Raw genomic sequence first — 13670 nt, forward strand, 5'->3', positions numbered from 1 at the left:
AAACTAATTTTTCAAAGATTACAATTAAGATCAACTGTAGAATCAATATTTCATTTTAATTTATCTTTACGTGACGGCTGGAAATAATAACAAAAGTCAAAAAGCAAAATTGAGTAAGTTAGTCATGATGCACTTACACCCAGAAATCATTTGCAACTTGAACTCCTTGTTCATTAGTTTATCCTTGTATTAAAAGCATTTACATCTCTCCTATGTATTCTACTACATAAAAATGAATATGATGAGATGTTTGCCGGTGATAGGATCTTTACCACTTTATAGGGAGGAAAAAACATGTATCCAAAACATTATAATCCAATATGCTAAGTATGATACAAGTAAATACAAGTATGAGAGTGGGAGTGTGGAAGTGATTGACACATACAGAAGATCATCATCTTCTTTCCAACAGGAAGCAAAAGCCATATTAATATATTCACTGGATTTTAGATTAAGCTGAGGAAATGAAAGGATTTTAATTTGACTCACATTCAAATCGTAACTTTAAATTTTTATTGTAATGGTTAATTAACATGGAACATTATAGAACATCTGACAAGATAAGTGCTATTCCTACTAATTCCTACGTGTTCTTACTATGTCCCCCAGTTCTTACCTGACTTCATTCAGCCTCTGGTATTCCTGCCACCACACTTGCTTGTGTTGTTTTATTAGTGTTTGTTCTTTGGATAACTTTGAAGTCAACATTGCTTTTCTGATCTAGATTTAGAGGAACAAAAGAGGAGCAACTTCAAAGTTTTCAGAATGTGTTTTTCACAACAGAAATGCTTAATCTGAATTTTCTAAGTTAAATAGTTTCTCTTTTAAAATTCTTATTAGTGCATCTCCTAACACAAAATCTACCTAAAATAAATTTGATTTTTTAAAGCAGGGAGGAGAAAGAAAAATGGTTGGGAATACTGACAAACTTAAAAACTGTTTTTAAAGTACTTATTAAAACAAAGGCAAAGTCATTCTATTTTCCATACATGAAATAGATAATACCTTAATTCATATAACCCCAGAAAAGTTTTCAAGAGGTTTCATTTCTCCCCTTTTGGATTTATCTTCCCTGTCAGGCATAATAGCCATCTTTATTCACATTTTTGGAGGAGAATATTTATTGAATGTATGAGAAGTTAAAAGATGTGGTCAAGATTATAAAGCTCATAAATATCAGAGTAACAAAGAACCTTGATGTTTAGATTGGCTTCTATCTGATCCCTCAGCATAAGATGGGAAAGGTTCCTTGGATAAGTTTTTAGAAGGCCTGGCTTCAACACTTACTAGAAATATGACCTTGAACACACAATTTTAGTCTTTCAACTCTAAGTGCGTCTTTGCAAAAAAAATTTTTTTAATTTAAGCAAATATTTATTTGAAGATACTTAAATATGAAAAATCATGTAGCATTGAAATCTAAATTTTCAACTAAATGTAATTTTTCCTCAATTTTACTACTTTTTAAAAATGTAGCACATAATTAATGATTTTGAGTTTCTGCTGAAAGGTTATATCAGCCCTGGATCTGTTTGCCTTAGATCCATTTCTGGCTGTTTGCCTGATCTGCTCCATCTCACAGAGCAGCTTGTGTTTCTCAGGCACCCCTATCAGTTGGCTTCAGCCAAAGCAAGACCCTGGGATGGGAGACTGAAGGCAGGGAAGAAAGGAGAAGCCAAAGGATTATGTCATCTTGCCTTCTCTACTCTCACAGAGTCTCCAGGGGCATTTGCATTGTGTCCATTGCCCCAACTTTTCTCTGAACAGTTCCACTACGGTTCCAACTATCTCCGGGTAACCTCACCCCAGGAATTTGGCATGGCCTTGCTTCTTCTGTATGTCCCTCTGACCTACAGATGGCAGTGATTTCCTGTACTTGTCAATCTCTGTATTGCCTCCCAGTCCTTTGCTTTCTCAGTGCTATCACCTGCATAAACATTTTCCTACATTAAAAACCGCTCTACTCTAAATCCTCAAGTGATGTCTGTTCCCTGGTTAGACTCTAACTTATACTCATGCCTACTCCAAACCGAAGTATTCCATATTAACAATTTTAAACTACAAACGTGTAAATCAGAAACTTGATGAAATACGCATATTTCACAATTTCTCTGCTGTTAAAGTACTTAGTACCCTAAAAGCTTTAAAAGATCAATGCTGGAGATGTAAAGACTTCAGCAGACAAGTTCTAAAAAGGAATCTTTATAATGCATGCTATTTCCAGCCGTCATTCACTGATTGCTTTAACCTTGAGTTTATCTTTCTGCTGTTCTGGTTACTGATTCAAAATTAGGGGTATAAGAAAACAACCCAAAGATTACTTTTAAAAAATACAAAGTCAAAGTCAAATATTTTCCTAAGAAGGTAAGAGTGTTACAATTATAAAATTTAGGAGGAAAGTACATTTTTAAAAGCACAGGACCCTGCAGAAAAACATTCAGCAGTCTCTACTTTACCTACCAAAAAAATATAAGTACACAGTATTTCTAAAATCTGACATTTTAACGTTCACTTTAAGAATGCTTAAAACTCATTCCAGCCATTTACCATACACAGTCTCTAAAGTTTGCTGCGACAGATACAACTTTTAAAATTAGATTTCTTTGGCATATTTGGTACATATTGTACAAAAAAATTAAAATACATTGGTGAAAGACAGGGACACATTTTTATAGTTTGAAAAAAAATCAATGCTCTCGCCTTTGGGCCCATGGAAAGTTCAATTAAGTAGACTATAAAAGTCAAAATAAAGCTACTATTTTTCACTAGACAATTCCAATATTTTGCAGAACATACTGATTTTTTTATAAATTCACTCATTGATTCCACTTCTATCCTTGGGCCAAAAATGAAAAAAAAAGTCTTAAAAAGAACAAAAAGATTTAAAGTTCTATCTTTAACAACAGAGAGATGTCTAGGTGATTCCAATTCATTTTACTGGGCAATACACCATATGAAGTCAATACTTAGGGTGGATGATAATTTGTGCAGAATGCTGACGATTCAAAAATACTCTGGAAACATGCCAAAACAATGAATTCATAAAAGAATCAGAAACCAGGGGTTTCCTGTATATGGCTTACTGTGATGGTCCAAGATAATAAAACCCTAAATAGGTACCTTGAAATATTACAAAAGCTCTTTGAACCAGAAGATCCATCTTTTGAGACAGACGTCAATAACTAGTAGACCACTGGTTACATGTATGTATATGTTTGTCAAATTTCACTGGGACATATGTTTGAGATATATACATTTTACTATATGTGAGTTATAACTCAATAAAGAACTGTTAACATAAATAAAAAGAAAAAACAACTACAGTAAGACGCAATTTCTCATTTATCGGGTTGACAAAAACTCAATTGTTTAACAAAACACTGTGAGGCTACAGAAAGCATGTTCTGTCTAATATTGCTAGTGGGAATACAAAGTGATACAACCCCCATAGAAGGGAATTTGGAGATGCATCACAAGATTTCACATGGATTTATCCTGTGACCTAGCAAATTCATTTATAGAAATCCATCTGAAAACTATATTGGCAAAAGTATAAAAGATATATGCACAAAGCTATTCACTGCAGTACCATTTGTAATAGAAAAAGATTAGAGCACAAAACTTCCATCAGTAAGTGTCCTTGACAAAATTAATTGACCTTGAATCTGATCAAGTCCCTAAATATAACTATCAATTTACTGGAAATACAAGAAACAGAAAAACATGTTGAATGACACCACCAGGATGTAATCTGCCTAATTCAGACTATAAGACAAACAATACAATTTCTTCAAAAAATAAATTACAAAATACAAAAGGATAGAGGAGCAAATCTAAAAAAAAAAATTATAATGTACAGACCATATCTAGAAGCTGATTTAAATAACCTTTAAGACGAAATTTTTGAGACAATCAGGGAAATTTAACACTACATATTTGAAATTATTAAGACATTAACATTTTTAGACATGGTAATAGTATTGTAGGCTTTTTAAAAATCTCTATTATTTCAGCAATATATGTTGAAATATTTATGGGTGAAATATTATGATGTCTGTGATTTGCTTCAAAACAATCTGGCACAGGGGGTCGTTTGTGGGTAGCAGTATAGAGGAAACAAGGGCCAAAAGTTGATCATTGTTGAAGCTGAATGATGTGACATGGAGATTCACTATACCATTCAATCCAATTGTGCATATGTTTATAATTTTCTATAACATTTTTAAAAAGAATTAATAGAGGCTTGAGCTGGACAAGAAGTATCTAAGCAAAGAAATTCAAATTTAAAAATAATTGCAAAGATCTCTTTTACAGTTAAAATACTGGGAATGAACAGTTACACACAATGTACCAAAATTGGTCTCAGTTTTTAGCCCAACTCTATTATTTGTCTTCAGGTTCAATCTCAGCCTTTGAAAGACTAGATCACTGACTGTCCACTTCAGTCTTATATGGCTGGCATCGCAGAAATTGTGCATGATCAATGACACAGTCATTATATAGATGACCATCACATCTAACTTGTTAATAATATCAGTAGTACAAATCAGACAGGTAGCTAAGTATTCTAGATGTAACTTGAAGCAATAATCTCTTTATGTGCTTTAAATGTTAACATTTTATCATTTTATTTAAATATGTTTATATTTAATATTGTCAGAGAAAAGTGCTGTAATAATTAACAATGATTATTAAAACTGTTAATTACATGTCTAAAAAAAGAGTGTATTTAAAAGGTAAAATAAACAGGGAAGTAGGCTGATAATTAATACAAATATTTAGAGAGAATGTGTTAGCTATGTAACATTAAGAATAATAATACATTCTTTTTGAGCCTATATATTTTTAATTCAAGTAATATATGAAAGAATAAGAGAGATACTATTATAATAATAATTCTAGTTAGTGTGGATTGTTTGGTATCTTAGCATTCAGGACATTAAAAAAACTTTGAGTTGTATTTAATTTCCAGTTATTTAATTCCATTTAAGCCATGAGTCTTTTAAGAAAAAGTCCTATTTGGCAATTGTTCACAACTTACAAGAATAAATTAAAAGCAAAATGTCAACTTGCCACCTCTAAATTAAATTAGAAGGGAAGACTCCAAAAAATAACGTACAGCAATATTCCCAATGCATCGTCCTTAATCCAGATATAATAAAAAATGAAAACTGCATGAAGAAAAAAAAGCAAGTGTTAGAAAATGATGAAGTACCTAGGACACATTTTGTTCTCACTAACTGAAATTCAAAACAACAGACATTCCAAAATGCTTTAAAAGGACAATTCCTTATCATCATGAATCTACGGAGACTAAAAATGGAAGCAAAAGCTTGCCAAAATGATTGCTACAGACTGTGAACCATTTTCATTAGTTAAAGACAAGGGATTTTTTGAGATTTGCCAAGCTATGAATCTCAGGTACACAGTTATTTCTAGAAAAGCTTCTTCCTGAATTACATTCCACTATGAACAAAAAGGTTACTGATGTTATTTAAAATGCCAGTTGAACGCGAGCATCTGTTTAACCGCACAAATATGTAAATGCAGAGACCACAGTAGCCATCTAGCAGCTAACAGTGCTGAGAAATTATTGTTCCTGCACTTGATATCAAACTGTAAAAACCACAATAATTAAAAATCTGAAATATATTGATTCTTTCATAATGAGTCTATCACCAAAGAGAAATTCACTTTGATAAAATACTGATTTTAACACTCAACCATTCTACATTCAGCCAAAATGTCTTTTTTGGTACATCTCGAATGGATGGATGGTATTAGAAATATAAGTGTGTATATATACATGTATGAATATTTATTTATCTATTCCAATACTGACAAGGGTGTAGAGAATACATTTGTTTGGTATCTTTATTAAAACAATACCTTGGGAAAGAAATTTGGTAACAGGTCTCAAAAACACTAAAAAACACTCACACTTTTGGTCCAGATGTCCCATCATGGGAACTTTTCCTATGAGAGTAGAGGATTCTAAAACGTGAAAAGTATCTATGCTTGAAGTAGCATAATTTCTATTATCACAAAATTGGATACATCTCAAATATCTAAAAATTGGGGTGGGATAATGCATGCATCTTTTTCTCTTTGGAGTACTTGTCACTCCTGTTTTTACCTAGTTAATTCTTTTGTATTATATTTTTAATTGACATATTGTAATTGTGCATATTTATGGGCACAATTTGATGTTTTGATACATATATATGTTATATAAAATATATGTTAAATCAGGGTATTTAGCACGGCCATCGTCGTGTGCATTTATCATTTCTTTGTGGGGAGTATATTCAACAGCCTCTCTTCTGTTTTGTAATATACAATACCTCACTGTTATTCATCCTCACCCTACTGTGCAATAGAACACCAGAACTGATTCCTCCTATCTCATTGTAACTTCATACTTTATTGGCCTTGAGATCCCAATTCCAAAATCCCTTCCTCAGAAAAGCCTTCCCTAACCACTCAGTGAAGATCAAATCCTATTATACACCAAACAGCATGGTTTTTATTGCAGTTTATACTTGGGATAATTTTACTTCCAGGCTTATTTGATAAACACTGACTCCTCTCCCTCCCCCAGCAAACAGTAAACTTCATAAAGGTAAGGGCTATATTTTGCTTACCATTGTATCTTCAAGGCAAATAGTAGGCACGTAATAAATATTTATTGGCTTGAACAATTAAATATTTAAAAGATTATGTGATAGACTGTTAGGGAGAAAAGTATACATGATTTCATGCCTATGTTTATCATGGGAAAAATAAAATATGTATTATGTTTATGTTTACATATATGTGTACAATAAACAGAAGTCAGGAATATGAAAAGTTTTGTTAGGATGATAGTAATATAAGTGACTTTACCATAAAATTTCTTTGAATGTTCCCATAACATTAACTTATTTTAAAGTTATATAAACCAAATAAATAATTCCCTGGCTTTTAAGTGGTCGCCTTAGTTTGAGGAGATATGTCCCATGAATATACGGTAATCTCTCCAGAATAGAGTATCAAATGTGCTTTGAAATAATAACAATTGCCTTCTATAAAAAAAGATATTAACAATAAAAGGCAAAACAAACAAACCATGAAAATTTTAAATACAAATAACTTGTAAATTACGTAACAAGTTGCTTCACCTAACCTGTTTTTTGATGCAGCCAAGTAATGAAAATACTGTTTTCAATGAACGCTATTATTTGCACAAGAGAGAATCACACTGTGTGAGTAATCCTAAACTACACATGGTCCTAAAATACTGTGCAAAATCACTTGCACATAATCTCCTTTCAAATCTAGCCTAGGTTCACCCTGGCTTGGAACATATATTTAAGCAAAAAACGGAATTCTAGAAAAGAGAGCACCTGAGGACATATTTGTATAGTGTTGGAGAAGGAGCCTTAATCAGATAATAGTCCATGGCTGGTAATTACTAACAATTTTTATTCTTCAGATTAAGTTGGAAGTTGTTGAAAGCTAATAAAATAACTGTCTTTCAAAAAATAAAGTTGAATTCAGACCTCAAAGAGTTGTTCTGAACATTAAATGGGTAATGTATGAATGCATGTAAACTATATAATGGTGTCCGAGAGCATTCGATAAATGTTAGCTGCTATTCACTATTATTACTACTTGGGAGTTTTTAACAACTATTTGGAATGTCATTTATTTTCACATTGACAATGTAAATACTTTCCAGCAATTCAATTTTCCAAAACTAGAAAAACACATACACACACAACTTCTAACCTTTAGCTTTGCAGAGGCAGAAGCCAATTTCTTTGCTTCAGTTAATGCACGCAATTGTTGATAGTCTACTGGTTTGTACTTGATGTTTCTCATCTCATTTTTCATATGGAATACCAGATTATCTATTAGTCATAAAAATAGAAAAATGACAAAGAAAGAATATCGTGTTATTGGAAGTCAAAATACAATTAGGGCAACATGTTGACTTCAGATCTTATTTTTAAATATTTTTAAGCAAATACAAGAAATAATATATTACAATATTAATAATATATTTGAGGCCTCTATTTCTAGAAATTATTATAATATAGCCACTTTATTTCTTGCACAGCATTACTTCTGAAAGGGTACAGAGGGAATGCTTTCATCCAACTTAGTACCATATATTGAAGATTTTAGAAAATTATAATACCAAGCTACAAAGTATGACGACTGTTAACCCATTCTTTTTATTTAAAATGTGATAGACATCAACTGTGAATATTAAGTATCACATCATTATAAATCAAATTATATAAACAGATTTTTCAGTCATAGATGCATTTTTAACTTAGAAAAATCTAAATAATTTTAATTAAATTTGAAAAAACTGTTGAAACTGAAAGCTAAAAGTTTAGTACGTTGAAAAATATTAAAATGATGTAAAATGTCTGAGTAATCTACATCCAAATACATACAATGTCCTAGTCTGGTATGATATGAAAACCATATCATAAAGTAAAACATAAGTTAAGTGTTACTCTAAGTTCAAGTAGCATAAAGTACAATAACTTGAGTAAATCGAACAAAACATGTACTTCCACCTCAATTATATGAATAATTCATCTGTGTCATATAAAGTAATTGGATTTATTAAGTAAATCATGGATCACATGACTATAGGAAGCTCTCAAATGATTTCAGGCCAATCACAGTGAAAGAAAACAAGGGTAGGGCGACCTGGCAATATGGCCAAATAGGAACAGCTCCGGTCTGCAGCGCCCAGCTAGATCGATGCAGAAGGTGGGTGATTTCTGCATTTCCAACTGAGGTGCCTGGCTCATCTCATTGGGACTGGTTAGACAGTGGGTGCAGCCCACAGACAGCAAGCTGAAGCAGGGCGGGGTGTCACCTCACCCAGGAAGCACAAGAAGTTGGGGAAACTCCCTCCCCTAGCCAAGGGAAGCCATGAGGGACTGTGCCGTGAGGAATGGTGCACCCCAGCCCAAATACTACACTTTTTCCCATGGTCTTTGCAACCCACAGACCAGGAGATTTCCTCAAATGCCTGTGCCACCAGAGCCCCAGGTTTCAAGCACAAAACATTACAGCAGACACCGAGTTAGCTGCAGGAGTTTTTTTCATACCCTAGTGGCACCTGGAATGCCAGTGAGACAGAACCATTCACTCCCCTGGAAAGGGGGCTGAAACCAGGGAGCCAAGTGATCTAGCTCTGTGGATCCCACCCACATGGAGCCCAGCAAGCTAAGATCCACTGGCTTGAAATTCTCACTGCCAGCACAGCAGTCTGAAGTTGACCAGGAATGATTGAGCTTTTGTGGGGGTAGGCGCATCTACCATTACTAAGGCTTGAGTAGGCGGTTTCCCCCTCACAGTGTAAACAAAACCACAGGGAAGTTCCAACTGGGCGGAGCCCTCTGAAGCTCAGCAAATCTGCTGTAGACAGACTACTTCTGCAGATTCCTCCTCTATGGGCAGGGCATCTCTGAACAATAGGCAGCAGCCTGAGTCAGGGACTTATAGATAAAACTCCCATCACCCTGAGATGGAGCACTTGGAGGAAGGGGCGGCTGTGAGCACAGCTTCAGCAAACTTAGACGTCCCTGCCTGTCAGCTCCTTGCAGCGGATCTCCAAGCATAGTGTTCGAGCTCTGCTAGGGGTCAGACTGCCTCCTCAACTGGGTCCCTGACCCCATGTCTCCTGACTGGGAGACACCTCCCAGCAGGGGCAGACAGACATCTCATACAGGAGAGCTCCAGCTGGCATCTGGTGGGTGCCCCTCTGGGACAAAGCTTCCAGAGGAAGGAAGAGGCAGCAACCTTTGCTGTTCTGCAGCCTCCACTGGTGATACCCAGGTAAACAGGGTCTGGAGTGGACCTCCAGCAAACTCTAGCAGACCTGCAGCAGAGGGGCCTGACTGTTAGAAGGAAAACTAACAAACAGAAAGGAATAGCATCAACATCAACAAAAAGGATGCCCACTCGGAAACCCCAGCCGAAGCTCACCAACATCAAAGACCAAAGATAGATAAATCCACGAAAATGGGGAGAAGCCAGTGCAAAAAGGCTGAAAATTCCAAAAACCAGTACGCCTCTTCCACTCCAAAGGATCACGACACCTCGTCAGCAAGGGAACAAAACTGGATGGAAAATGAATTTGACGAATTGACAGAAGTAGGCTTCAGAAGGTGGGTAATAACAAACTCCCCCGAGCTAAAGGAGCATTTCTAACCTAATGCAAGGAAGCTAAGAACCTTGAAAAAACTTAGTCGAACTGCTAACTAGAATAACCAGTTTAGAGAAGAACATAAATGACCTGATGGAGCTGAAAAACACAGCACAAGAACTTCGTGAAGAATACACAACTATCAATAGCTAAATCGATCAAGCAGAAGAAAGGATATCAAAGATTAAATATCAACTTACTAAAATAAAGCATGAAGACAAGATTAGAGAAAAGAGAATGAAAAGGAACAAACAAAGCCACCAAGAAATATGGGACTATGTGAAAAGACCAAACCTACGTTTGATAGGTATACCTGAAAGTGACAGGGAGAATGGAACCAAGTTGGAAAACACTCTTCAGGATATTATCCAGGAGAACTTCCACAACCAAGCAAGACAGACCAATATTCAAATTCAGGAAATACAGAGAACACCACAAAGATTTTGCTTGAGAAGAGCAACCCCAAGACACATAATCATGAGATTCACCAAGGTAGAAATGAAGGAAAAAATGTTAAGGGCAGTCAGAGAGAAAGGTTGGTTACCCACAAAGGGAAGCCCATCAGACTAACAGCGGATCTCTCTGCAGAAACCCTACAAGCCAGAAGACAGTGGGGGCCAATATTCAACATTCTTAAAGAAAAGAATTTTCAACCCAGAATTTCATATCCAGCCAAACTAAGTTTCATAAGTGAAGGAGAAATAAAATCCTTTACAGACAAGCAAATGCTGAGAGATTTTGTCACCACGAGGCCTGCCTTACAAGAGCTCCTGAAGGAAGCACTAAACATGGAAAGGAACAACTGGTACCAGCCACTGCAAACACGTAGCAAATTGTAAAGACCATCAGCACTACAAAGAAACAACAACAGACAAAATAACCAGGTAGCATCATGATGACAGGATCAAATTCACACATAACAATACTAACCTTAACTGTAAATGGGCTAAATGCCTTTAATTAAAAGACACAGACTGACAAATTGAATAAAGAGTCAAGACCCATCAGTGCGCTGTATTCAGGAGATCCATCTCATGTGCAAAGATACGCATAGGCTCAAAATAAAGGGATGGAGGAATATTTACCAAGCAAATGGAAAGCCAAAAAAAAAAAAAAAAAAACCCAGCAGGGATTGCAATTTAGTCTCTGACATAACAGACTTTAAACCAACAAAAATCAAAAGAGACAAGGTCATTACATAATGCTAAAGGGATCAATGGAACAAGAAGAGCTAACTATCCTAAATATATATGCACCCAATACAGGACCACCCAGATTCATAACACAAGTTCTTAGAGACCTACAAAGAGACTTAGACTCCCACACAATAATAATGGGAGACTTTAACACCCTACTGTCAATATCAGAACAACGAGAAAGAAAATTAACAAGGATATTCAGGACTTGAACTCAGCTCTGGATCAAGCAGACTTAATAGACAGCTACAGAACTCTCCACCCCAAATCAAGAGAATATACATTCTTCTCAGCACCACATCGCACTTACTTTAAAATTGACCACAGAGTTGGAAGTAAAACGCTCCTCAGCAAATGCAAAAGAATGGATATTATAGCAGTCTCTCAGATCACAGTGCAATCAAATTAGAACTCAGCATTAAGAAACTCACTCAAAACTGCACAACTACATGGAAACTGAACAACCTGCTCCTGAATGACTACTGGGTAAATAATAAAATTAAGGCAGAAATAAAGATGTTCTTTGAAACCAATGAGAACAAAGACACAATGTACCAGAATCTCTGGGAAACAGCTAAAGCAGTGTGTAGAGGGAAATTTATAGCACTAAATGCCCACAAGAGAAAGCGTGGGAAAGATCTAAAATTGACACCCTAACATCACAATAAAAAGAATTAGAGAAGCAAGAGCAAACAAATTCAAAAGCTAGCAGAAGACAAGAAATAACTAAGATCAGAGAAGAACTGAAGGAGATAGAGAAACAAAAAACCCTTCAAAAAATCCATAAATCCAGGAGCTAATCTTTTGAAAAAATTAACAAAATAGACCGCTAGCCAGACTAATAAAGAAGAAAAGAGAGAAGAATCAAATAGACACAATAAAAAGTGATAAAGGGTATATCACCACTGATCCCACAGAAATACAAACTACCATCACAGAATACTATAAATACCTCTATGCAAATGAACTAGAAAATCTAGAAGAAATGGATACATTCCTCGACACATACACCCTCCCAAGTCTAAACCAGGAAGAAGTCGAATACCTGAACAGAACAATAACAAGTTCTGAAATTGAGGCAGTAATAGCCTACCAACCAAAAAAAAGTCCAGGACCAGATGGCCTCATGGCTGAATTCTATCAGAGGTACAAAGAGATGCTGGTACCATTCCTTCTGAAACTATTCCAAACAACAGAAAAAGAGAGAATCCTCCCTAACTCATTTTGTAAGGCCAGCATCATCCTGATACCAAAACCTGGCAGAGACACAACAAAAAAAGAAAATTTCAGGCCAATATCCCTGATGAAAATCAATGTGAAAATCCTCAACAAAATACTGGCAAACCAAATCCAGCAGCACATCAAAAAGCTTATCCACCACGATCAAGTCGGCTTCATATCTGGGATGCAAGTCTGGTTCAACATACACTAATCAATAAATGTAATCCATTGCATAAACAGAACCAAGGACATAAACCATATGATTATCTCAATAGATGCAGAAAAGGCCTTTGACAAAATTCAACACCCTTCATGCTAAAAACTCTCAATAAACTAGGTATTGATGGAACATATCTCAAAATAATTAGAGCTATTTATGATAAACCCACAACCAATATCATACTGAATGGGCAAAAACTGGAAGCATTCCCGTTGAAAACTGGCACTAGACAAGGATGCCCTCTCTCACCACTCCTATTCAACATAGTGTTGGAAGTTCTGGCCAGGGCAATTAGGCAGGAGAAAGAAATAAAGGGTATTCAAATAGGAACAGAGAAAGTTAAATTGTCTCTGTTTGCAGATGACATGATTGTATATTTAGAAAACCCCATCGTCTCAGCCCAAAATGTCTTCAAGCTGATAAGCAACTTCAGCAAAGTCTCAGGATACAAAATCAATGTGCAAAAATCACAGGCATTCCTATACACCAATAATAGACAGAGAGCCAAATCATGAGTGAACTCCCATTCACAATTGCTACTAAGAGAATAAAATACCTAGGAATACAACTTACAAGTGATGTGAAGGACCTCTTCAAGGAGAACTACAAACCACTACTCAAGGAAGTAAGAGAGGACACAAACAAATGGAAAAATATTCCATGCTCATGGATAGGAAGAATGAATATCGTGAAAATGGCCATACTGCCCAAAGTAATTTACAGATTCAATGCTATCCCTATCAAGCTACCAATGACTTTCTTCACAGAATTGGAAAAAACTACTTTAAACTTTATATGGAACCAAAAAAGAACCTGC

General features: G+C 35.4%; 1 protein-coding gene across 6 annotated transcripts in view; it reads right to left on the reverse strand.

Annotated features, from left to right (window-relative positions):
- Positions 1-13670, reverse strand: part of CCDC148 (coiled-coil domain containing 148) — a 291643-nt gene that overhangs the window by 188809 nt on the left and 89164 nt on the right. For 4 of the 6 annotated variants that reach the window (XM_031008918.3, XM_031008919.3, XM_055380202.2 and 1 more), the window contains 2 exons: positions 7771-7892; positions 617-720 (listed from right to left, as the gene is read on the reverse strand). In XM_031008918.3, the coding sequence (XP_030864778.2) occupies positions 617-720; positions 7771-7892 (226 nt within the window). Of the gene's footprint in view, positions 1-616; positions 721-5119; positions 5172-7770; positions 7893-13670 lie in introns of those variants that run through there. The other 2 variants (XM_055380203.2, XM_055380204.2) reach the window with 2 other exon arrangements.

Source organism: Gorilla gorilla, chromosome 11, assembly GCF_029281585.2.
Source record: "Gorilla gorilla gorilla isolate KB3781 chromosome 11, NHGRI_mGorGor1-v2.1_pri, whole genome shotgun sequence".
NCBI lineage: Eukaryota > Metazoa > Chordata > Mammalia > Primates > Hominidae > Gorilla > Gorilla gorilla.